The 24,589-nt window shown below is 37.4% G+C and overlaps 1 protein-coding gene and 1 long non-coding RNA gene across 5 annotated transcripts in view; one reads left to right on the top strand and one right to left on the bottom strand.

Annotated features, from left to right (window-relative positions):
- The window catches only part of ADAMTS18 (ADAM metallopeptidase with thrombospondin type 1 motif 18), an 80,082-nt gene that overhangs the window by 41,991 nt on the left and 13,502 nt on the right, over positions 1–24,589 (bottom strand). For all 3 annotated transcript variants that reach the window (XR_004778165.2, XM_035543675.2, XM_050713253.1), the window contains exons 4-8: positions 9,483–9,765; positions 5,528–5,727; positions 4,716–4,799; positions 3,704–3,863; positions 2,959–3,064 (exon numbers count right to left, since the gene is read on the bottom strand). Coding sequence is in view for 2 of the 3 variants with exons in the window: in XM_035543675.2 (XP_035399568.1) it covers positions 2,959–3,064; positions 3,704–3,863; positions 4,716–4,799; positions 5,528–5,727; positions 9,483–9,765 (833 nt within the window). In the remaining variant the exon portion in view is untranslated. The remainder of the gene's footprint in view (positions 1–2,958; positions 3,065–3,703; positions 3,864–4,715; positions 4,800–5,527; positions 5,728–9,482; positions 9,766–24,589) is intronic.
- Positions 12,238–23,038, top strand: LOC118246529 (uncharacterized). Of its 2 annotated transcripts, none has more exons than XR_004778167.2 (3): positions 12,238–12,337; positions 19,817–19,930; positions 22,894–23,038. It is a non-coding gene; the product is annotated as an uncharacterized LOC118246529 (long non-coding RNA). The 2 variants fall into 2 exon arrangements; XR_004778166.2 differs by lacking the exon at positions 22,894–23,038 and adding an exon at positions 21,438–21,626.

The raw sequence follows: 24,589 nt of genomic DNA, 5'->3' as shown, positions 1-24,589 counted from the left end.
ACTGAATAAATAGAATACATGTTATGAATATAAAAATCTTACACTTTTTCTAATTTTGGGCACTAACTTCTCTCAGTCAAATCACTTTCTTTTCCCTGCCTTTGCTGTCCTGTCATTTACTTTGTCTAGACTCTTTAGTGGGAATATTGCCTCTTACTGGGTGCTCTGCTCAATCTGCAGTATCATGAGGCCCTGCTTTCACTAGGAGAGGTGTTACAATAACATGAAGTATAATAAGCAATAATAAAAGCCACATTGAAAATAATAAATGATGTGGAGCTTATGGTTATAATAAATTTAATTTTCAGACTTTGTTTCACTGCTTTATATTTACTCACTGTACAGGACATCTGTGGATTTCAATGTGTTTTGAATAGAAATTTCAAAATCTGTTACTTCAACATTGTAGTACATTGGCGACTTTATGAATGCAATGTGTGCACATGCAGGGAATATCTAATTTACTGGGCTTTATCCTCTACTATTATAAATCATTGCAGGCTCATCAGAGTTACTGCATGTGTTGCCACCAGCTGAGGATCCAAACTTGCTAAAATATATGTCTCACTCTATAAATGGACAAAAAAGTCCCAACTGAGTTAATATGTCATAATCCTTTTTAAAATACTAAGTTTGTTCACATGCATTACCGTCAAAGAATCCACAGTTTTAAGACCCACTCACACAATGGGCTCTGAACTCCCAAAGGAAACATTAAGCTTTCAGGTAAAAACACAAACTACTTATATAAAACCATAAAAAGTGTATAACAATTTAAGCGACTCAGTGGATGACACAGTGTGATCTATACACTATACAATACCCTCTTAATATGAAATACTTAGGTTAATATATTCACAGTGGACCTCAGCACCTATAGGATGGCCAGTTTTTCATACAGCAAGACTTTGTGTTTCACTGGATCCATATTAATATGAGATCCGTGCAAAACAGTCAAATCACTCCATTTATTTTACTGAAGTGGATAGCAGTACCAATCCTACATTTGAACTGAAGTTTCTCCTAAAAATTCTGAGTTGGTACAGTCAGGAGAGAACTGTCTGAAATGATGCCTGACTCTCAAAGACACACAACGGACATTTAATGAGCAGAATGAGAAAACTCCAGGAAATGTCCTGTATGCATCATCCTGTCAGATAAGAACCATGGTCTGAACCTTCAATAATTGCCACAGGGCACCATTTTTTCTCCAGGACCAGAGCACAGTTTGAAAGCACTTCTTAACCTGTTATATAAACACTGATGATCAATAGATGAGATCCTAAATTTTCAAAATTGCACTGAACTACCTTACACCTTTACATGATGAATCGTGTACCGTTTCCAAAGCCACATGCTGCATGCTGATTGTTAGGATTGCCAGACAATAATTCTGAGGACATTTTTTCTTCCACAAATCTCTGTATCACAGAGACAAAGTTCTATCATTTTACACTTCATATTAGGTAGTCTCAAGGACATGAATATGAACAGATGATAAGAGTTTGTATCTGAGGCAGTTGTTTTCTAGCAGACAAGATGCATTTCATTAGACAGGAGTATGGAAATATACCAAAAGGGCACATAATATAGGAATCAACGGCAGTGGTGAAAAAAGAGAAAAAAACAACCAACCAAAAAAAGCATTTAAGAGGTTCCAAGTATAATCTCTAAAAGTGAATAAGAGTAAATGAAACAAAAAGGAGATTAAACTACTAAAGGAGATAATTCTTGAAAAATAAGCAATGGGCCTGATTCTCTCCCTAATACTGATCGAAGGGCATTAAAAATCTACTGAGCTCAGTGAAACTGCATTAGTGTGCCAGGAGGATGAAGCCATATACATTTTACATATTTGGTCCCACTGAAAGCATTGGCTCAGTTCCCATGGGCTTCACAAGTAGCTGGATTATTCTTTAATTCCTTGTTTCCCTTCAGACCTGTGAAAGGGTCACTCATGTAGACATTAGGTCATAGTATATACTGTAGAGCATATCTGTACAATGAAAACTAAATAGTCCTGATTCAGTCATGCAGAATCGGAAGGATTCATGCCTTGAGCAAACAGCAGAATATAGGAGCACTACTTTTGAAGGGTACTATGTGCAGAAATGTTGCTGTACAGAATAATGATCCTATGTCCATGTTTTCTCTAAGCCTTGATTTCAGGTTTGTTTCACATTGAGAAGCTATACTTCCATACTACCAGTGGTTAATTAGAATCCAACTTGAGCTATGTTAGAACTGAAAGTCAAAAACATGTAAAAAGTTGTGAAAAGGACTTAAAATGTATCTGGAGAAAATAGGACAGTAAAAACTAATTGTCTTCTTTAGATCTTAATTCAACAATTCAGAGAATAGCTGAAGCTCCACAGAAGACTACTGATTTTGCTTGAGAGACAGCACTTCTTAGGAAAATGACACTCTTATTACCATAGACATCAAATGGAAATCCAATGGATATATGTACAGAAAGGCTAAAACTGCCACAAAGGTTGTTTTTAACCAAAACAGTCATTAAATAGGTGAGAGAAGAAGGAACAATAAATTGAATGGAATGAATGGCTCCCAGATTCTACGAAACACTGGAGGGGACCTCTTTAAAAGACTCTGAGAGATTGCTTCTTCATACTATGAGTTTCTGTGTCCCTTCTGATTTTGGAGCTACAGCACTGATACTAGAAGCAATTTGTCTACCAGAACATAATAGCAGGGTGGGAAGCTTGTAGACTTAAATAATAGCTTTTATTTTTTGTTCTGGTTATCATCCGGAATATGTAAAGCATCAAAAAATAAAAATACAATACACGCTCCATGGGCAGCTGATGCTGTCTATATTCTAATAATTGCTCTCTGTGATCCATGGGTAGCTGATTTATATTAATTGATGGTGTGTTTCCATTCACTTACACATTTATTTATAGAAGGAGTAGGTAAGACTCATGAAAAATAACTTACTTGTGTCCAGATTCATGAGCAATTGTAAAAGCCAGTCCAAGGCCTGTATCTTCATTAATGGTGCAACTACGGTATTTGCTGCACATTCCACTGATAGGTGCAAATCCTGAAGAAAGAAAATGGTAGAAGAGGTTGTTCCTTTACAGAATGCTAAGTACATATATCATCTACACTGTTCCTAGTAAGCCGCTCCTATTGTGTCACATGAAGATGCAAGATGGCTATCTACTTCATCAGTTTTATCATGTAAGAATTAAAGCAGACTTATTTGACAATAAAGGGACTCCTGTATAAGAAGTTAATGCAAATCAAACCCAACTCTCCAAAATGCACTTTACTGGTAAAGATTATTCTTATAATAAAATAATAAAATAAAATAATAAAATAACATAAAATAATAAAATAACATAAAATAATAAAATAAAATAAAATAATAAAATAAATCAAAGTGGCTCAGAGTTATTTTCAAAATCTCAAGTATTCCTTGAAGAGGTGACAATCCGGAAGGATGTTTTCAGATAGCTTATTTGTCCACTTTTTCTGGGGCAATAATACTGGAAATACTCTTTTTCTTCTAGGTAACTCAAAGAAATATATGTAATAATAATACAGCTCTTTCCTGTTCAAGAAGTTTAACATTATATACAACATTGGCCTTTGTTATTTGAAAACATTTCAGTCTCTGTGAATCAAGATGCTGCTGTTGACATCCATGAGTTTCTCTGAACGTGTTTTCTTACCATACCTAAAGTATCACAAGGCTCGTTTTTCCAAGAGCAGATATCAAAACCCGTAAGCAAGATGGCATGGTCATGACGTTTTCCATTCTTCCCAACCAGAGCAGATTGCCATTGACAAAAGCTGTTCAGTGACTGGTCTGCATGGTGGTTAATCAGTAATCCACCCTGTAGGTATTTCACAGACACAGAAAGAAGGTGCTTGCATCAGTACTTGAGAAAGGTGCTTGAAGGAAGAAGAGTTGGTTAGGGAAAAGGGAATTATTTTTGTTTGCATTTTTCCTACGTGAACTTATGCAATCCTGTATTTACCATTTGTGATGACCAATTCAGTTGATGAATGAATCTATTAGAATTATAAATTAAAACTGAAGCATTCACCAGACACAGATATTTTCAAAGTCAGCAGTTGGAATACAATAAATAGGGATTTGATTCCTGGTAAAACTGAATACCAAAATATTTTTAACCTTGTGATTAAAATTTTTGGAGATTTCTGTGGAGGAAAAATATTATCCAAGTAGATTAACCCATTAAAAGTTGCTTCTCATCAGGAAAGAATTTTTCTTCTTGTCTTTCAGGACCATTGCCAAAAGAATCAGCTCCATTCCCACCTTCTGTTACATGCTGTCTACAGTTTGGAACTTTTGACTCTTTCCCTCTTCTGATCATCCCACTGGAGAGCCTACTTCAAAACCTACAAGTAGATTTCTCATTCCAGCCTTCTCCAGGAAAATGTTGGAAACTGTTAAGTTTTATCTTATTGGATGCATTTCAAAGTTTCTAAAGAACATTTATATGAAAATGAAGGGTTTAGTATCAAAAGAAAAAAGGAAAAGCAGTGAAATCTAGAAAACAATTTTTGAGCTTTTTGTGATTTCAATCTTCTTCTCACACTTTATGTCATAAGAATGACAAAGACTTCTAATGAAAGTTCATGTACATAACAGAGGAACATCCAGTGTTCCCTGTGGGCAGTATCAAATGAAGTACATACCACAAAATTCTGATACAACTTACAGGCTCTTGTTCCAAAAGAAGAAGGCTCACAACAATGATGTTTATGTCACTTCCAATTGTTCCATCTTTAAACAAACTAGAGACCTGCAGTGATTATTGAAAATGAAATATCATCTAGATGTGTTAAAAAAATCTTTTTTAAATAGACATATGTATTGAGTTATCACATTCACCTTCATTTTTCAATACAAATTAATGGAATTATATACCTTGTAGGATTAATCCGAAAGAGCTTCACCCAGAATTATGCCCCAAACCACTCCACTTATTCAAAACACTTGAAAACTTGATTGCAATGGGCTTTGTTCTGTCCTTGTTCTCTTAGATCAAGTGTAATCAGTGTCAAAGTTCAAGTTTTGAAGAAAAAATTAAAGGAGAACAAAGCCATAGAGGAAAATGCATTTCTAGTTATATTATTTTTCTCAAAATAAATTTATGCTTTCTCAAATTTTTGTTTCAAGGAGTGACATCAGACTAAACAGAGTAAGACTCATGAAACTAAATAAAAGTTTCGGTTTCAGCATACCTGATTTCTTTGTACTATGCAAGACATATTTTAAAATTTAACATTTTTAAATATTCTCCAAACATTTATATTTTTTTACCCTACAGTAGTGTTGTCAGAGCTGTGATAATCCAAAAAAATCATTTTAAAGAGTTTTTTGGCCTAAGTAACACATCAGATGAAACTTGAAGAAGAGCTTGTCTAAGTTGTGCCTGCCCTTTCTGGTATCACCATTTGTCTAATGAAAGATACTCTGACATAACAATATTTCACAGGGAAAACATACTTCAGTGACATCAGATCTTACCATATTCATAACTGTTAAAATGTATGTTGTTACATTTTCCTTGCCATGTTTCTCTAACATTTTTTTATCTGCCACAACAAGGGTTTCAACATTTAGACTTCCATTTTTCTGAATTTTAGCAGATGATCTTTTGAACCTAGAAGAAGTCCCATACTCATCTGAGCGAATGTATGTCTCTTCTGTGGGTGGCTTAGGTGCATCTAAAAAGGAAATAAAACTCAGTTTGGGGAAGGATTCAGATCACCCATGATCAGTTTCATCAGAAGGAAGTAACACAGGTTTAGAGCCTTATATTATTTTTACAGCATGTGATTTAATACTTATGGGTAGGAAGTTCTTGTATATTTATTAAAAAAAAAAAAGAACTTGATTCATTCTTCAGGGTAGGATGGCTATAGGGGGAGACGGAAATAGGAGAAAAAACATATGCATTCTGTAAGCAGTTCAAAATAAAGAATTAATCTAATAAATTAGTAGCATCTGTGGCCAAAAAAAAGAAATACACACAGAATTTTTAACAGAATGCCTACATTTGTCCTGTCCTTTTGATAACATCCAGAAGTGTTTGGCATGTGATACTTACATTGCAGTTGATAAAAAAAAAATCCTTTCCACAACAGACGTCCACCACCAGAAAGGAGATACACCATAAGTGTCCAGAAAGGAGACACGCCACAAGTAAGATTCCCATCAGCCTGACATTTGGATTGACAATAGCCTTCTATTCAGTGGCAAATTTGCCACTGACATTGGTCCTGCTGGGAATGTATTTATTTAGCATAGGTAAGTGTCAGGAAACAGCAATCAAGGCTTGACAACAGGATATGCGCATCCAGTCTGCACACACTAATGTTGGCTTGCACTTTTTCCCTCTGTACTTGTATAGCTTGGTCAATGTCACAGTCATGGAATGGTCTCCAATCCATTTCTTCAGAGAGACCGAAATGGGAAAGGAAATCTGTATTCTACATCCTATAATTCTCCTATTGCTCGTTGCTTCTTTTGCCTAAAGCTACACTGCCTTGGCATTAAGAATTAACTCAAAGGCCACTTTTTAAGGCCACGTTAACTATTTGGATAACAGTACAGTTTGTTTGTTTGTTTGTTTGTTTGACACAGGATGTAACATGATGCAAGTGAAGGAGCCTCAGGTAATTCAAAAAATCTTGCCGGTGCCTCATCAGAAAGTTAGTCCAATGACAAAGCTACTTCCTAGCATCTCAAGCTGGGAAATCAGGAATACCACAGAATGGACAACAGTAATCTGCTTTCAAGAATTAAGTCACTCTGAACTCTATTTAATATTGCAAGTGACTGTATTAGTAAGATTTTAAAACACCATTCATTATAAACAATTATCCTTTACAAGCTCAGAGAACTCCTCTTCTGGAAGCACATCAAGACATGAAGACATGCCTCACCCAAGAGTAAAGCACTCAGTTCAGGGCAGATCAGTTTCCATGTTTTGAAAGCAATACAACTTCAAGGAACTTGACTCATAAAAAATGGTGCTTATATTTACATGTCCTGTAGACTGATCCACAGGCAGTGGAGTTTTGTTCTTGGATTAACTTCACTGCTACTTATAAAACCTATGCAGCAATATGTTTCAAGCATGATCTTATGACTACAGTCCAGTCAATTCTCATGATCTAAAACTATTAAGATTGTGAGGAAGAGTTTGAAAGATTAACCGAATTCTCTAGTGCTTACAGATTGCCAACGTAGGAAATTTCAAATGACGATGAGCTGGACAAGCTACCTTTATGATCTTAGAAGTGGCAGCATGGTCATCCCTGTTTCTGTTCAGCAAACTTGGATTCATTCTTAAGTTAGGATAAATTAACTTGACTATAGGCAGTGTTAATAGCAGAGGACTGTCTTCTGTACCACTGCATACTCAGTTCTTACACCTTTATTTATTCAATCTAAAGTTTTCTGTCTGAGGTGGCTGGATTGGATGTTGCTGAAAATTTCAAATTAATATGATTCCAGATCTCAGAAAAAAAGAAGACCAAGAAAAAAAAGTCAAAACAACAACAATAAATAAATAAACAAATAAATAAAATTTTCTTCTACATCCCTTATTTGCCCCTACTCAACTAAATGATCACATGTGATTTTATTTGCAGGATTGCATTGTATTTGGTGAACACGAGAGAGATTTGTTTGATATATTAGCCAAGGCTGGGTGTGGAATTAGGTTGTGTTTTTTTTAAAACTCCTCCCCCCTTTCAGAAGGTTGCAGGTATGTACAGCATGAGGTGAAAAACTGCAGGATGTGAAAATAAAGAGTTGCATGGTTAAGATAATTAAAGGAAATCTTGTTTAATTGGATTCTAACAGTGCATCTGACACCAAGTTCCTAAGTGATGATGGGTAAATCACTTACACTAAACTCACCACAGCTGGATGCTAACTGTATGTTCTTCATTTACCAGGAACCCAGCTCAAAACTCCAGCTAAAAACTCATGGCTTTAAGTGGAATCACTAAACATACACAATTACAGGAGTATATATTCTGATAAGTATTTTAAAGGAAAACTCAACTTATTGATTTGGTATCCAGCAGCAATGGTTATTTTTGACATTTCCTGTGTCTCTGGAGTCCTGCTTCTAAGCCAGGAATAATGATAACATCTTTTCAAATCCCAGGAGGTTTTGAAAATGCAATAACCAAACTGTGCTCATTTATTACAGGGACCAGCATTATGTAAAAACTAAAGACATGAATAATTCTGAATTTGGACAAGCAGTCATGGGGGTACAGCAAATAAGGAATAAGACCACAGTGGACAATGCAAACAAAATCAAACACTGCAGAGCAGAATAGCTAACTTAGCACCGTTTTGTTTGGTTTGAAGCAGGCAGCAGGAAAACCAGACAGGAGGGGGAGGGAGTATGTAATGAGGTAGCTTTGACCTGCATCAGAATGCAAATATTTACGGTTGGAATCACAGACTTCTGCATCTGGCATTTGAGGTCTAGCTTTCAAATCAGTGAGGAGAAGGATTTTTGAAGAAGCAGTCACTTTTTAAAAAGCAGTTTCCTGGCTTCAGATAGGCCTCAGCCTCAGCCATCTTTTTCACTACCTCCTTTCTCATTCCTTCCCTTCTATTTGTTTTTCTCTGTCTTCCCTACATGCCTGTTGAAAAAGGAACCTGCTCATTTTCTCACAACACAAGTTAGAAGCTGGAAGAATGCAAGTAGACTGACAATGTTTTCAATACTGTGTGCAATCCTGGAGACCCTCCTTAAGCAACTCAACTTAGAAGCAGATCAGCTTTCAAAGAGAATCAACTGAATGCTGTAAGTACAGATATAGGGTCCAAGGGGGCTCTAAAATGTTCAGAAATTTGAAGGCCAAATGAAGGACTCAGAATAGACCTTGGCAGGATACTATGCTCCAATATGTTTTCTAGGAGGTGGCTCCAAAATTTTATTCGAACAATTTACGTGGGAGGTTCTTTTTGAAGATCTCAGTTGCTGAAACTTCCATTATCAGATGGTGAGCTCTGAAAGACTTATTCTCTATCCTTCCAGAAAGTAGTGATTTGGAAGGCTTCTCCTCCATCTTCAAGCCTAATTAGTTCTATTTCCCCAGACTAACAGAGAACAGTTTAGGGACTTGGCATCCCTAACTGTGCAAAAGCAGCAATCTAAAACAGAAAGGCTTATCAAAAACTATTGCAATGTCAAAAAAATCAGACAAGGGATCTTTTAATCTAGGTAAAGTAAAAGAGAACTAAACAGTGATCTGATGGCTTAATAAAAAAAGATGATGACAAATTTAAAGGAAGAATCATATTTCCCATATCTATTTCCCTTTATAGCCATACTATCCTTAATTATTATGTCTCCATCACATAGGTGACTATGAACTGCACCTAAGTATCACCATACAGTCTCTAAGAGGCACTATCTCAAACAAGGAGAGAAAGTTTCCTTACATACATTTCTTGCGACGTCCACAAAAATGTTGCTTTTGAAACCTTCCATGGTGGTAACCATTCGCTTGAGCATGATACTCGTGGGAAGTGTGATTTCTGTGATGACCAAGAGAAAAGTATTTGGGATTGGACTCTACTGTGTACCGGTGCACCTTTTCTTCTGCTGTTCGTTTATATAATACATGAGGATGATGTCCAGCAGGTGATGTGTAGTTGTGCTCCTGTGCTAGCTGCTGAGGTAATGGAGATATAAGGAACTCGATCTTCTGTGTCCTTATCAAACCTGACTAAAAAAAACAACAACAAAACAACAGCAGAAATTAGAGGAAAGACTGTCAAGGTTCACAGCTGGAACATGCTAGCTCTTAAAGTGATCTCCCACCAAAGCCTCTAGACAGACTGAAATGTACTCCTCTAAAATACATTTACTCAGGATTTAATCTAGATAGTCTTCCCAATTAAATATTCATTGTTTCACTTTGAAGACGACCAGGTGTTATGTTTGGTAACACAGAGAACAAGAATGCTGTAACCCACAGCATTAGCATAGCACCTTCACACAGTGTTGTGACTAATTTTGTAAGCAATATTAATCCAGACATAAGGTTACTCTAAGTAGAAACCTAAGCACATTATGGTGCAGTGGTGCAAAGTTAAAGCATCTAAAAATTTTAGTATCATCATTCAGTAATCAAGTCCCAGCAATTTAATCAACATAAAGCAGTTGATATTTTTGCCCGCATACAAATGAAAACTGATCAGTGAAATCAAGTATCTTAATTGTTTTCCTTTTTGGATCCCTAAAAGACTGAAATGAGTATGGGAAAACTATGCTGTATTTTTCACATAGTATCTATGCATAAAACTGCACATGTGATGAAGTGTTTCCAGGATCAGGGCCAGAGAAATGCGGGTGGCACTGAGGAAGTATTTCCATGCAGCTCATTAATCAGTTATGATTTTATTTCATTTCTCGGTTTTGTAAAACACGTTGTAATAAACACTCCTTTTTACCAAGTCAAAAACCACGAAGTTTCATCAGGTAATTCTATTACATTATATACATAATACTAGATACAGATTTTTGTTTTGGATCAGCGGAGCTCTACCATGTGCCAATACCCTCCTGCCAAAACTGACATCCCATGAGGACTACATTTCTCTAATGCTTCAGAAAAATATGTGCAGACAAACAAATGTCAATTACAAACCATCTTGTTTGACATCTTAAGTCCTCAAAGCTCATGATTCCACCTCCTTCCTCAAAAAGCATTCTTTGAAAATGTACATATTAGACAGGTATCACATATTCCCTTCTGAAATTGATGCTTTCTTTAGCCTAAACTCCTGCATCCAGAATGCCAAGGATATTCAAAAGAGACTAAATTTTAATGACTTATACAAGCACTGTATTTCTTAAGGATTTGTGAAATTTTCTGCGCTTTCAGAACTGTTTCCCATGAGGAAAACTCAACAGAACATGTAAAGCAAGTGAAAATAGAAAGCTACTTGTAAAATCTTCACAGCTTTAACCATTTTCTAAGCTAATGCTAAAACTAACTTTAAGTCCAGTTAAAAGATTTATCAGAGATATGGAGGTACTCCATAGTCTATAATCAGACACTATGCCCTCTTCATGGAAATTCACTTCTGTCTTTCCAAATCTATAATATCTTCACAGTACTCCCCAGTATAAGCATTTTTTGTGTGGTTCTAATAGTAGTGCTCCTAAAATAGTACCATGATCTTCGTTTTGACAATAGAAGAGATTCCATATTATGAACTCAGATGATCAAATTGCTTCCTGAAAATTTATATGAACATAAAAATAGATGCTATTCTGATTAACAATTTACCCCCTCTCCTCTCTTCAACACAAATTCATAATTAAGCATCTTTGTCTATATCTACTTAACATTCTAAAGAAAAGTTAAAATTGCGCCTGATAAATAAGAGAGAGACAATATTGACAAGAATTTAACTTTCCTGCTTAATGCCATAAGCTGGCATATTTCAAATGTCAAATCACATTTGGTAATGGCAAAGTACTTTCCTGTAGGGAAGAAGACTAATATTTTAATCCTTATGTTTTGTGTCATTAAACAATTTAAAAGTGGTTCTGAGAGGCAATCTTCATCTGCTAGAGTGCACTGATAACTGGTCACTGCCTTTTTTTTTTCTTTTTCTGATGTAAAACATAAATGTAGTAAATCTGGTTTTTATTTCCCCATTTTAAAGGTTTCCACATCTGAAATTATTCCTGTAGGATTAATTCTGTAAATGATTCAAACCATATGGAACAAAGGGTTTTCTACATTTTCCTGTAAGAAAGTATCCCTGATGTACACCAACTTCTACCAAATGTAGCTCCAAATGTAATTTCTATATTTAACATTATAAGGGCAGATTGAGAATTCTGGAGAAAAAAAAAAAGGCAGAGGGAGTTCTGGACCCTGTACTGCATATTGCTACACTACTTCATAGGCTGTAACTGACTTTAGTGCCTTACAAAGGTATTCACTTTTTTTTTTTTTTCCCTCAGCAGAAATGAACTTGAATTTCCAACAAGACTTCTTTTCTTTGTGTTTTGCATCAGACATGTCCTCCAAATTGAAAAATGTTGTGAGAATGAAAGGTATCTTCTTTTGGTAACATCTAGTTTTATGAAGTTGTCATGAAGAAAGGGGAAGTGCCACGGAGCAGCCTGGTTACTCACTAAATCACAGATCATTTTCCATTTATTTCAGGTATGGGATGGTTTTCAAGGATTCACATTAAAATAACATCTTCAGTAATTCAAAAATAATGCTGAGAATGCTGACTTGGCTTCTGACAGAGATGCATTCCTCTGGATTGGTGGTAAGTGGGCAATTGGGCAATAACAGTCAGATGCTTTTCTTGCAGGTTCTTGAATTTTAGCCTTAGATAAAGTAAAACGGTCTATGGCTATGGTCATGTTGTCTGGAAAATATGCCAGCTGAGAAATACCAGAGCACACAGGCAGGATACTAGCACAGAAACATCTTTTCTAACTTTATACTGCCAAGGAATTACAGCTCCTTGAAGAAGGCCAGGTTTTGCCTAGTCTGTACTCCTGGGCAGTGTAAGTGTTAAAAAAAAATAAAAATGTGTTCTTTGTTCTTTGGAATTTTTCCTACAAATACATGAAACATCAATGTAATCACGAGTTATATGCAATACGGTTCTCCAGCTCAAGTATTTCAGTAGATGAAAAATTAGTGTCAAAATTGTCATGGAAATTTTATGCATTAGGTTTTCATATTGCCAGCATAGCTTTAAGTATACATGTGCTTATCCTTGAATCAGAACTCAATAATACCTTTCCATTAATTTTGATGGGTTTAGAACCTGACAAGAAGAGGATTGGATAGGTCCAAGCTGCATTTTTCTCTTCAGATTTTCTGCAGTCATAACACTATGAGAGGAAGCAGGCTGATCAGATCTACCATTTTTAGTAAGTCTAGACAACACAGCATGAAAATGACCAGGGACTCCTATCTATTCCCTCTTCGCTCTCCCACTGTGGTTATCACTAACAATAGCAGTAACTGTGAGAACATGGTGGAAAGGAAAACCCAAGAGACTGCTCAGTTGGAATTTGCTGTTCCTTTTCCTTCCCTCACAACACATATTTGTTATGTTTCTGTCAGGGATATTCCACACCATTGGGAAGTAAATTGAAAGACATACGTTGATCTGTGTGGATAGCAAATAATTCTGAATCAGTAAATTAGAGGAACTTGCAGTTTGTTTGCAAACAAGTTGAGAAGAGATGAGAAGGCAACGTTCCTCCCACTCGTTATTTGCTATGAAGTGTTTGCTTAGCTCTGGGCAAAAGGAATTTTCAGACTGGAATACATCTTTGTAAAATTCCTCAGTATCAGGGTGCTATCACCAAACTAAGGAACTTGTTCCATATTCTGGGAGTAGTTCAAAAGGAGGAAGAATCTCAAAATGAAATTTAGACAAGGGAAATGACAATAAAATATCTGCTTCAAGATTTTTTTAATAGATTATAACTGAAGAATAAGAGGAATGCTTTAAAACATTGAAAGTTCATCTTAGCTATTCTAAACCAAGTAAATCTTCCACGATTTCAAATCTACATAAAATGGTTTTTAGAGTCCCGCTCTAACATACCTGTTTCCATCATTTGCCTTTTACTGAAACCACACAAAGGCTGCTCCCATTTGTCTCCCCCTGTGTTCTTAGACTCAGAGTGAACAATCTGGGAGCTTACTGGTTAGTAAATCTAATTCATTCTGATGTTTCAGCATCTCCAAAAAACAGACTGTCCATAAGAAACACAGCACTGACAGTGAGAGACACACCACAAAGAGGAGGATTTTTCAAAACTTATATTTCTTGCCTACAAAAAAAAAAAAAAAAAGAGGTTCTAAGATAGTAAAGAAACCCTTGCTCTACACTAGAACAGCTTCATGGCTGTGAGTTCTCTGTTTGCATACAAGGCATTTTCATTAAATGCTAATAAAATTAAAGGTAACAGCTTGGCCACACACATAATAAAATTGCAGGAGTTTCATAATCCAGATGCAAAATACAAATAATGAGGTAAGAAGCCTATTGAAATGAAACTGATAATTAAAACATATGAATAAATTTACTGCAATGTCTCTGCTAAACAAAACTACTTAATAATGACTGACACAAAACTGAGTTACAGTTTGTACAGACAGGAATATCTCAGCTAAAACAAGTGCTAAAAAACATGTGCATGTACTGTCTAAGCAATACTTCTCATTTCCAGAATGCTTTATTCAATGTTATAAGTGTATATATAAAATCGAGAGTGCTAGAAACATTCTGTCTAAACTGGTAGCAGCTAAAACCATGGCCAAAGAAGTTAATGAAGTCTATACCATTAGGTGAGTGTGCATGTACTCAAAATGAAAAATCCCTCAAAAAGCAGAGTTAAATGTAGTTTCACACCCATTAAAATGATTCCAAATATTCACACAAAGTTTTAAAAGACTTGACAAAAGGCCAACTGAAATTGGCATAAACCTTCCCACAGACATCAGTGGACATTGATCCAAGACTTCTGTTGTGTTATTTCCCAACTGTCCAGCACACAAGTCATTGATTCAAACATCTTAACGAGAATTACAGCACGTATCAGAGGCACAAAGTACAGCTTTTAGTTCTACTTAAAATAAATAAAAATGTAAATGTAGAACTTCCTTGAAATGGATAGAGTAAGAACAGATGACCTAAGAACAATAGTTGCTGGTTATTTAAAATTATCTGAGGTCCACAACCACAAGTTGCCTCTATATCTAGAATTCACTTTACAGTATTTTGGGACCATCACATGTCACAGCATACTGGAGCTTTTCTCCTCTTCGTAGTGAAAACTCAAGAAATGACCTTAGCTACAGTTCATTTTAATTAAAGCCAAACTCTTGTTTTCTGCCCTGACGTGATGCTAGGTTTATGGGCCTTTAGCATCACAAAAGACTGTTCTCCACCTTGCTGGAGGAGGGCCTCCCCTAGCTCATATGTCCCACCTGTGGGATTTTTCTGCTAGACCATTTCCAGTACTGGAATCATGAGCATCTTAGAAGCAGAAAGAGAGAGATGAGTCCCTTCCAGCAGGTTTTATAGGTGGATAGTGGTAGTCCCTTTATGAAGTATAGATATGATCTTCATGTTTGAGACTAGCCCTCCATTCAGTCTGCATGTGGTCCAAGGCAGCTCAAGGAAAGCCAGCCGAGCAATGTAGCTGCTGAGAGACTGGGCTTATTAGCTCAAGCTCAGCATAATGTTTATGTGTCTACACGGTATTTTGTAACAGAGCTAGTTCTTGGCCAGCAGCTTGGAGAACAGCAACGGTGATTTCAGATCCATTTCAAATGCATGCTCAGAGATGGCAGTCCCCCATGCATATACCAGCAGCCTGCTACAAAGTCCCCTCAAGATGACAAAAACTGCCAGCTGTTTAGAATGAGGTTTGGGTCTAGCCTTGAAAAGGGATATACAGTTTTCTCACACATGCCATGAGTTTTTCTTTCCTCCAAAGCAAGGATATTCAACCAATACCAGTATAAGGCTGTTCAAAGCAATCCCACATCATGTGGGCAGTCTAAATAAGTAATTGTTTCTTAAGAGAATGTGTAATGAGGTAGACTCACCTCTTCAGATAGGTTAAGGTGGTAGAATGAAAAATATGTAAGACTATAACCTTACTACAGTCATAAGCAAAACTATTTCCAATAATTATAGCCACCAGCATAGTACAGAGTGACCTGAAATAGTAGATACCTGATATCGCTAACTGACTTTTTGAGCGATGGGTTATTGAGCACCTCTCAGGTTAGGGTCAAAATGTCAATACTCTGGAAACTATAATCAAAATGAGCAAATTAAGATGTGAAATTAGGTAGAAAAAAATACAAGCAACATACCTGGCAAAGCAGAATGAAGGAGCTGAATTATGGAAAGTATTGCACAGGTGAAAGATATCTTTACCCATGGGAAGCAGCATGAGCAAACAGCCAAACCAATGGCAGTAAATCATGGTAATTAAAGAAGTTTGTTCCCTCTCTGCTATGACCTACAGCCCCTTTTCTGGGTGGTTGCTGCAAAGGCAACAGCAGTGGCAGCTAACAGAGCTGAAGTGTATTTTGCCTCCGTATTTTGTTTCTGTTCCCCTCAGAAGGGCATTTCATACAGATGCACCCATGTTACTGAAGCACTGGGTGAATTAAAAAAGGTTCTGAAACACAGCAACAGGGACACGATCCATGATTTTCCAACATAAAGTGACAGGTCTGGCCCCCTAAATCCATCCACAGGTTGTTAAATAAATAACTGACTTTTAGAGTGCTAAGCACCTAGGAGCTCCCATTGAACTGAACATTCTATCTGAACTGCAAGCATTTCCAGAGTGCTTTTATACCAATTTGGGAAAGAAAATGTTCTGGGAAACTAGTGAGAATGGACTCTCATGAGGTTTCCAATAATACACATGTATTATTGAAGTCAGAGATCCCACGAGTAAAACTCACAGCATTTTCATTTTTGATCCTGTCCCAAACCAGGCAGCACAAAGTCATGCGAACACACTAAACAAAAGAGAATTTAAGTTAACTAAACTCTTCCCTAGCTTTTATGTTTGCCAAACAAATTCACCCATTCTTCAGAATAGCATCGAGTCTGTACATGGGCAGTTACTGACGACTATCCCAGAATCAGAAAGGTACAAATGTAATGTTTTATTGGTCTGGGGCCCTGGCTGATGAGGATAACCTCAGCAGACCTTTACTGATTTTCACCAGATTGCAATATCTGGCTCGGTACCACACTAAATGTTTAGGTTAAGTTAATGGACTTTATACATACTAAAATATTTTTATTATGAAAGAAACATTAGAATCACTGGTTGCCTATTTCAATTTGAGAGCTCTACAGCTGATCACGTTTCTGTAGATTCTAAATGACTCACAAAATAACTGACTTTATTCTGTTTCCTAACATAGATTTCTTGCAAATGTAAAATGTTAGGAATTCTTAACAACATAACATTTTAGTATCAGAGGATCTGACAGAAGGAGAGTAAGACATTTAAATTGCCAGTCTGAATTAGTCATGAAAGACTACTCTGTTTGGCTGCTCAAAAGAAGTGCTATGCAGAACATGCAGCAATTATTAAAACGAGGTAACAAAATTGCATGTCTTCAATTATTCCTATATGAACAAAGACAACGTTATCTCTGAATAGTGCCTTTGTATTTCTGCAGTTGACTGAACTTGTTTAAAACATATTTATAAAATCCTCTGTCAACAAATGGCAAATAAGGAAATACTCTTATTTGTTCCTCCATTGAAGGTAATTGAACCACTCACGTTGGTATTTAAATGTATTAAACTGGTATTTATTGCAGGGTAATGAGATATTCTAGAACTAACACAAATCTGATTGCTTTGCCAAAGATTAAATACTTGCTCATACATAACTGAGCTTCCTCATTTCTCATATTAAAAAAAAAAAAAAAAAAGTAGGCATCATAAATGAACAGAAGAAAAGTACTAATGTAAAGTACAGCATTATGACGCAAACTACAGACTATTGACATTTAAATTAAGTGTCAAAGTTTTGCCAAGTGCACTCAAGATCACTTCATTAACAATTCCATCAGTATGGGCACTGACTGTTTGGCTCTTTGGCTTGTTACAATGGTTCTGGAAAGCAGTTAGCTAAAACCAATTGCTTGAATTTAGGCTTGGTAGCTGTACAAGCAGTTGGGTATGGCCTGTTTAAGCAAATCCCTGCAACTGTAAGATAAAATCTAGATATTTTATTAGTTATGACAGCTCTGAAATCCATCACAAAACAAACAGGAAACAGCAGGATTGTTTTATGAATGCATTTATGCTTCACTTTTCCTAAAAAGAGGCAGCCCATACTTGTCATGTGCTGTCTTACAGTTGATTAGTTACTTATGCTACACCAAGTGTAACAGACCAACTGTCTTCAAAAGGTAGTTTAGTTAGTCCCCTAAACTAGCATTGCGTGTAACAGAGTTCATTGCTGGATTAGGACTTAAGAGAATCCTTTGCCTGTGAGAGGAGCCCTACCTTTAACTTTGAAGCATAGGAAGTGCAGCCCTCTCTGTCCTCCCACTCTGTGTAGGAGCACAAAATAAAAGCACCATTTGTATTCCTCTTAAAGCTCTGAAATGTGACTTCAAGATATCTAGATCTTTAACAGACCTTTGGACAGGGCAGAAAGTCGCCCTATGGATGGTCCACTATGAATTATTCATACTGCTCGAAGGATTAGGTGCAATGCAGATGCACTGGCAAGATTCTCCTCCTCCGTGTTTAGCCAGTGCATTTTATGTTGATGAAATTCAGATGTACTAATATTCTAGGGAAACTGCATGCCTTGTCAATCAATCTTCTGATCCTATAACTGTGATAAAGGCAAAACCAGTAAGACTGTTCAGGTAATAATGACACTGAAAATGAACTGCTTAAAACAAAAGAACTGATGATAACAGATAACTAAAATCAGTACTTAGAGATTCTTTTCCATAGGAACTCAGCATTAGCAGATGTTTGCTTGTTTCTGATGAGGAACATTCCCTCCTAACGTACATGCAGCTCCAAACATTGGAAGTCTTGAATCAGGTCTTGCATAATACTATAAATTATGAGGTTTTTTTTAATAATGCTTAAGGGCTTTGGTGTTTTATTTGCTTTCTGATTTCTTGAAACATTTTGGATTGAGTGTTTAACATTTTTTTTACCCTTTATGATCATGTGTACTAAAGTCATACTTGGTCTCCTTTTTTTTTTTTTAGTGAAAACTCAGCTTTTCCTGTGATGATAGGACTTTGGCAGCTAGGCTTTTCAGAAGAGTATTACAAACCATGAGTGAGAGTGGCAAACAAGTGTGAAAGGCTGCTTCTGCCCTTTAAGACACCCTGTTGAAGTTGCAGCCAAGACAGAGAGATACTTACTAACCACGCTCAGACACCACACATGACTAGCTGATTGCAGACCCTTCACTCTGTTCAGAGTGGCTTACAATGATTGTGTCAAAGCCCCGCAGGGAATGTTCTAGACAGTGGCAGTTCACTACACATATCTACTTTTCCCCACTGAAGATCCTCCAGATAAAAGCTTCAGCCTAGCAGAGCTGATGCAAATGAATTTGAGGGGGCAGAAGATCTGAGCCTGTCTGACCTGGGATAATTTGCCTTCAAACAAAATAAATCCAGCTCTATTCCCGTAGCAATTTTATTTTGCTATGAATAGCTCAGGCAGCTCCAATAGTGAGGAGCTCGGGTTACATCTGATTGCCAGCTGTATTGCTTACTAAGAAGTTAGGTCAGTGGTTCCCAACCTTTTAATTTTCCTTGTTGGAGTATACATTGCTATGGATTAGTTACATGAGAGAGTGGTCACAAAGAACTCTGTAGGGAGCAAAGTATCAGCTTTGCTGATATTCCACATACACAGACATATACATATGTTGAAATATCTGTGTGGGAAGGGGAAAGGGAGTGGAACAAAAGAGCTTAGGCCATTAAGGGAATGGAAACTAAGAAGCAAAGATGGCGCAAGAGTGAGATGTCAGGCTGGCGCCTGGGTTATCTGGATTAAACTCCCAGTTCTTCAGTCATTCAGCTTCTCCGTTCCTTATTTCTCAGTTTTAAAGGCAGAGCAGTATACTCTACACCGCAGATGCTCAAAAGAGCCTTGTGAAGACTCGCGTTTGACTCCAGTCGGGTTGTTCTAAAATGCCTCTGTCTCCGTCACTACAAGCACGTGGCCTTTCTCCCCCTGCAGCCCCAGCCTTGAGGATGCCACTCAGCAGCTTGAGCTCTCATCCACTGACAAGTTGGGCTGAGCATACAAGGTCACGGTTGCTGAGTACGTGCCACCTAGCAGGGCTCCACATTGGTAAGTGCCCTGTTCAAAGACACATTGCTCAAACGTGGCTCTGCCCATGATTTGTCCCTCATCACGTCACTAGATGGACTTGTGCCACGTGTCCCCAGTCACAGGACTCACAGTGTGACACGATATGTGACCCTGAAATAATGTGGTCACATTCGCTGGAGTCTGAGAAGGTCGATAGGTTTGCTCATAACTAGGAATTCCCTTGCGGTAATTCTTTATACTTCACACATGCCTATAGACGAAATGTGATTGCTTAGCATTGCTGCAAAAGGGGGAGAAGGAAAGAATAAATTTCATCTTCTCTTTTTTTGCTGTAGTCATCTCTTCAAAACAGGACAGCAGCTTAAGTGTGTGTAAATCATGTTTTCTTTCTAAAAAATCAGTAGAACTGTAAATGCAATTCAAACCATTAAACCTGAAATACAGGGCAGTATCATTCCAACGATTTAAAATAAGACCTCACCATTTTCTCAGGTTTTTCACATTTAGAATCCTGTACAATGACAACTCCATGTCAGATTTAGAGATACAGTATCCAACAGGAACATCTTTAGTGTCCTGGTCTTAATTTAGAATGGGCATTTGAATAAGAAGTGAGTTATTTGCTAAGCTAAATGTTGTAACTGCATGCTGTGAAAAAGTCACATATTTGTGGGCACAGTTTATAGCCATGAAACCTGCCTTCACAGTATTATATTCCCAAGTATTCCAGGGGTCCAAAGATTTGCTTTCCCAATTGTAGCCAAAGGTAACAAGCTACCAAATGGTGGTGCCCAGATATACTGCCCTAATTTCTGTCCTCCTTCCAAACTGTGCATACACACACTCCTCCCTCCCACAAATTAGGGTACGTTTTGATTTTAAGGGAATGATGCACAAAGGTGAGCATGCCAACTGTCTTGCTGGTTTTACTACTGAAATGAAACACAGGAAATCTGGGTGAATTTGGCCCTGTCTAGAAAGGTTTTTAATACAATTATAAATGAAAGTTTGATGAGAAATAATTTTCAGTATCATTTTCTAACTGCAGTAATCTCTGTAGTAGAAACAACTTTGACCTCATGCAAAAACCACCACAATTATGCCCTGGTTTGGTATGAAATACAATACCATGCCAAAACTGTCCTCTTAAAATGGAAACAGTATCACTACCTTAATATTGGTCCAGATTTTCAGCATAAAGTGAGCTAAATCCATTCCTCAATGCAATACATCAATTTACATCTGTTGACATCCTGCCTGCTGACAGGGTCAGAGTACAACATACAAGTCTAAACCAGTACTTGGGCTGTTAACACAACAGTTTCCAAGTATTCAGGTCTGTGTTTGACTTACTGCCTAGGCCTGCAGAGCTACAGCAGTCATGAAAGATTACATTGATTTTACCATAAGCAGATTTTAATATACGCCTATGAATTATGAGACTCTTTAGCAGGGATGCATCTTAAGAAAAGCATGTAAGATGGTGTGGGAATATTTACATATTTCTTTTCATTTATGAAATCAGCTCCAATAAGCACGTCTGAGAATCAGAGGACGAAAAAGATGATGAGGAAAGGACACAAAGGATTCTGTTTCTACAGAGTCCTGTAGAAATTCATCCAAGAAGGGAAGCTTTTGATTCTTGTGTCAGCAAGCACACATTTGTTGTGATTTTCAAGCAAGTGAATAGCATTTCTTCATCAAAGCATTTGTACAGTAGAGTGTTGTCAATGTACTACTTTCTAATATGGACTGTGGAAACCCAAAGATCTACCTAACCTTGTGATGATCTCTGAGACCTCAAGAAATGGTAAAAATAAAGTGACAAAGGGAACACTGTACTTGAAAGTGATGTTTTCTTCCATGAAACATTATCTATATTAAACTAGTCCAAGAAATCTGGACATCTGTTGCCATAGGAGTTGTCACTTTCTTAAGCACTGTAGGCCTTCTAGTTGAATTAAAAATGCAGTAAAGTCAAGGGAAATATAATTATATGGAATTTGTTGACAGCTTAACATGTTGCAAAGTTATAAAAAGATGGTTAAAAAAAAAATCAACAGAAGATTCAGCAGGGAAAATTTCCTAGGCAGCCTGACCTTCTTTCTGCAATGAATCTACTGAACGGTAGGTTAAGTAAAGGTCAGGTTAAACATAGGTTAAGAAAAAAGCTCCAAGAAGAGGAATGTGCTGTCAGGGTCACAAAGGCTCTGGGACATCAAGGAAGTGTTTGAGAGGTACAGACACATCAGGCTCATATGTATATCCCAGTCCCAGAGCCTGCATGTGCTCCCTGCTCCATCCTGGCAGCAAAGAACACAAGACCTGAGCTCACACCATGCCGTGCCAACAGCTGCTCTCTGTGGACTTTGGACACAACCTGAGTGAAGTGCTGCACAGCTTAGTTGCTGTTGTATCTTGAGCCCTTAGAAATCAGGATACACTTGGTGGGCTGAGAGGTGCTGCATGAGTCAAGTAAGTAGTGCATCAGAGCACACCAACTCCCATAAGGAAGAGATCACTTGTCTACAGCCATAGGCAGGAATTAGGGAAGTGAACATGAAGAGTAAAAAATGTGTTCCCCTCATTCTGAGCCTCTCTGAACCTCAGTGTTGCTTGCACAGACCCTGATTTATCATTCTCACATTAAAACTTCTCAGCTATCTCCTGTCCCCAGTCCCTGTCTCTCACCTTAGTGCATCCCTAACTTCCCCCCACAATAATCTGGCTGCTCAGTGGTCACACAGGCTTTCTTTGGCTAAAGGGCCTGCCAAAAGACCAGTGGCATGAAGGTAATCAAGTGCTATTCATGCCTACACATTTCCTTACATAAGAATATATGTGCTTCCAGGAGTTAAAGTGCAATCCTGCCACTTCTCTGTGTGAATTTGCCCAGCCTAATGTGTCATGCCTAAAGATGTGACTGTTCATGCAATCCATCTGGATCATCAGTCATTTACTCCACCTTTTCTTCTTTCCAGGTGGTAACATAAACAGAGGAAAAGCCAGAAGGACCTCTCATTGTGAAACATTTCCTCTCTTCACAGCATGTTACACTATACACTCCTCCCACAGCATAAAACCAGCAGTGTTAATGTTGTATGGAAGTAAATTAGTCACAAATAGCACCATAGGGAACTGAAATACTTTGAATGTATACCATATAATCAGGAAATGCCCGCCCTCTTCATCTGCCGGGAACAAGGAAATTGAAAGCTTTGTAATTTTAAACTGGCCATCAGTTGCTATGAATCAATCAACCATCTCGCTGTGGAGAGCTAGCATGCACAAGGAACGCTGTGAAGATAAGAGAGGGTTGAAACTACACTCCCCATCCTGTTGACATAGTTTCAGCCCAAGATTCCACATTTGCTCTCTCCTATCCTGGACTCTTCTTTGTACACCTCTACTGAACTCCTCAAAAGTGCCAGAATAGGACACTGGACTTTCATATTTTTTCAAGCTATTTATACTACTATCAATTCTCACAAATGCCATCAAACCTAAATGTATTTTTTTTGCATAAGTAAATTGTATAAAATAATTTATGAACTCATAACAACTTCTTCCTTTAACAGTTTTAATATATAATAATAGAAGTTATGCAGGACCGATGTATGTCATGGTCATTTTTTGCAATCACTTTTCATCCATCCACTTACTACAAAAATCAAACAGAGACAAACCTCATCACCCTTCTCCTTAAAATTTGAGTCCCTTCCTGGAAGAAACATGAAGGAGCTGATTAAAACGATAGCTACTGTTTTGCTAGCATGATATTGCTATTGAATGGCAGAAAAGATAACAGCTCTAGCTCTCTTCTAGAGAAAATTGCCTTGTGCAACTTTATGGAAATGAAAATACATTCATATTTACTGCATTGCACTGTCTTTAGTAAAATCAAGATTCACACTAGCATCAATTCAGCTCTTTGGTATAGACGTGTATGTATGTATACATCAATTTCTCTTCCTTTTTACTGACTAGAAAAATGCAAAAAGTCAGGTCCAAAAGATAAACTGCCTTTAAGGGCACGTGGCATGCTATGGAGGTATTCTGGAGCACAGGGGCACCATTCAGAGCAGGTTGATGGCAAGTAGCAACACAGCCCCACAGAGAAATACTCCAAATCTTCTGTTACACCCACTAGAAAAGTAGGCCTGTGGAGGCAGAGTGTCCTTTGCTCCGTAAAAATGCTAGTTTGCAGGACACAGACCTTCATTCTGGGTGAAGAACATTTCTTTCTGTTTTGTTTCTCACATTAGAGTGTGCTCCTGACCTTCCCACACTGAAATCTTTAAAATGATTAAATAAAACATGTGAACTGCCACAACCAAAAATATACTGTTCCTTCAGCCTCAAGCCGATTCCAACTAATTTAGTCTTGTGTTGCTATTCTGCACACCAGAAAGCTAATTTTCAAGAAATAGTTGGAAAATTGCAACAAAAAATATACTTCTTATGGGACTACAACCCGAAAGCTGAAAACCTGTAAATAGAACTGGTGACATACACAGGTCAAAACCAAAGTCTAGCACATTTTTGATCCCAGGTTCAACTGTCTGTGGTAATCTATCAGCCGCTCTTGCTGACTCAGCTTCAGGTCCAAATTATCCTTTCACTGGTGTTACATCTGTCACGCAAGCTGATGGAGAAACCAAAACTTTGTCACTGTAC

This window comes from Cygnus atratus, chromosome 12 (genome assembly GCF_013377495.2).
Source record: "Cygnus atratus isolate AKBS03 ecotype Queensland, Australia chromosome 12, CAtr_DNAZoo_HiC_assembly, whole genome shotgun sequence".
NCBI lineage: Eukaryota > Metazoa > Chordata > Aves > Anseriformes > Anatidae > Cygnus > Cygnus atratus.
This window is presented reverse-complemented; position numbering and strand designations above follow the sequence as displayed.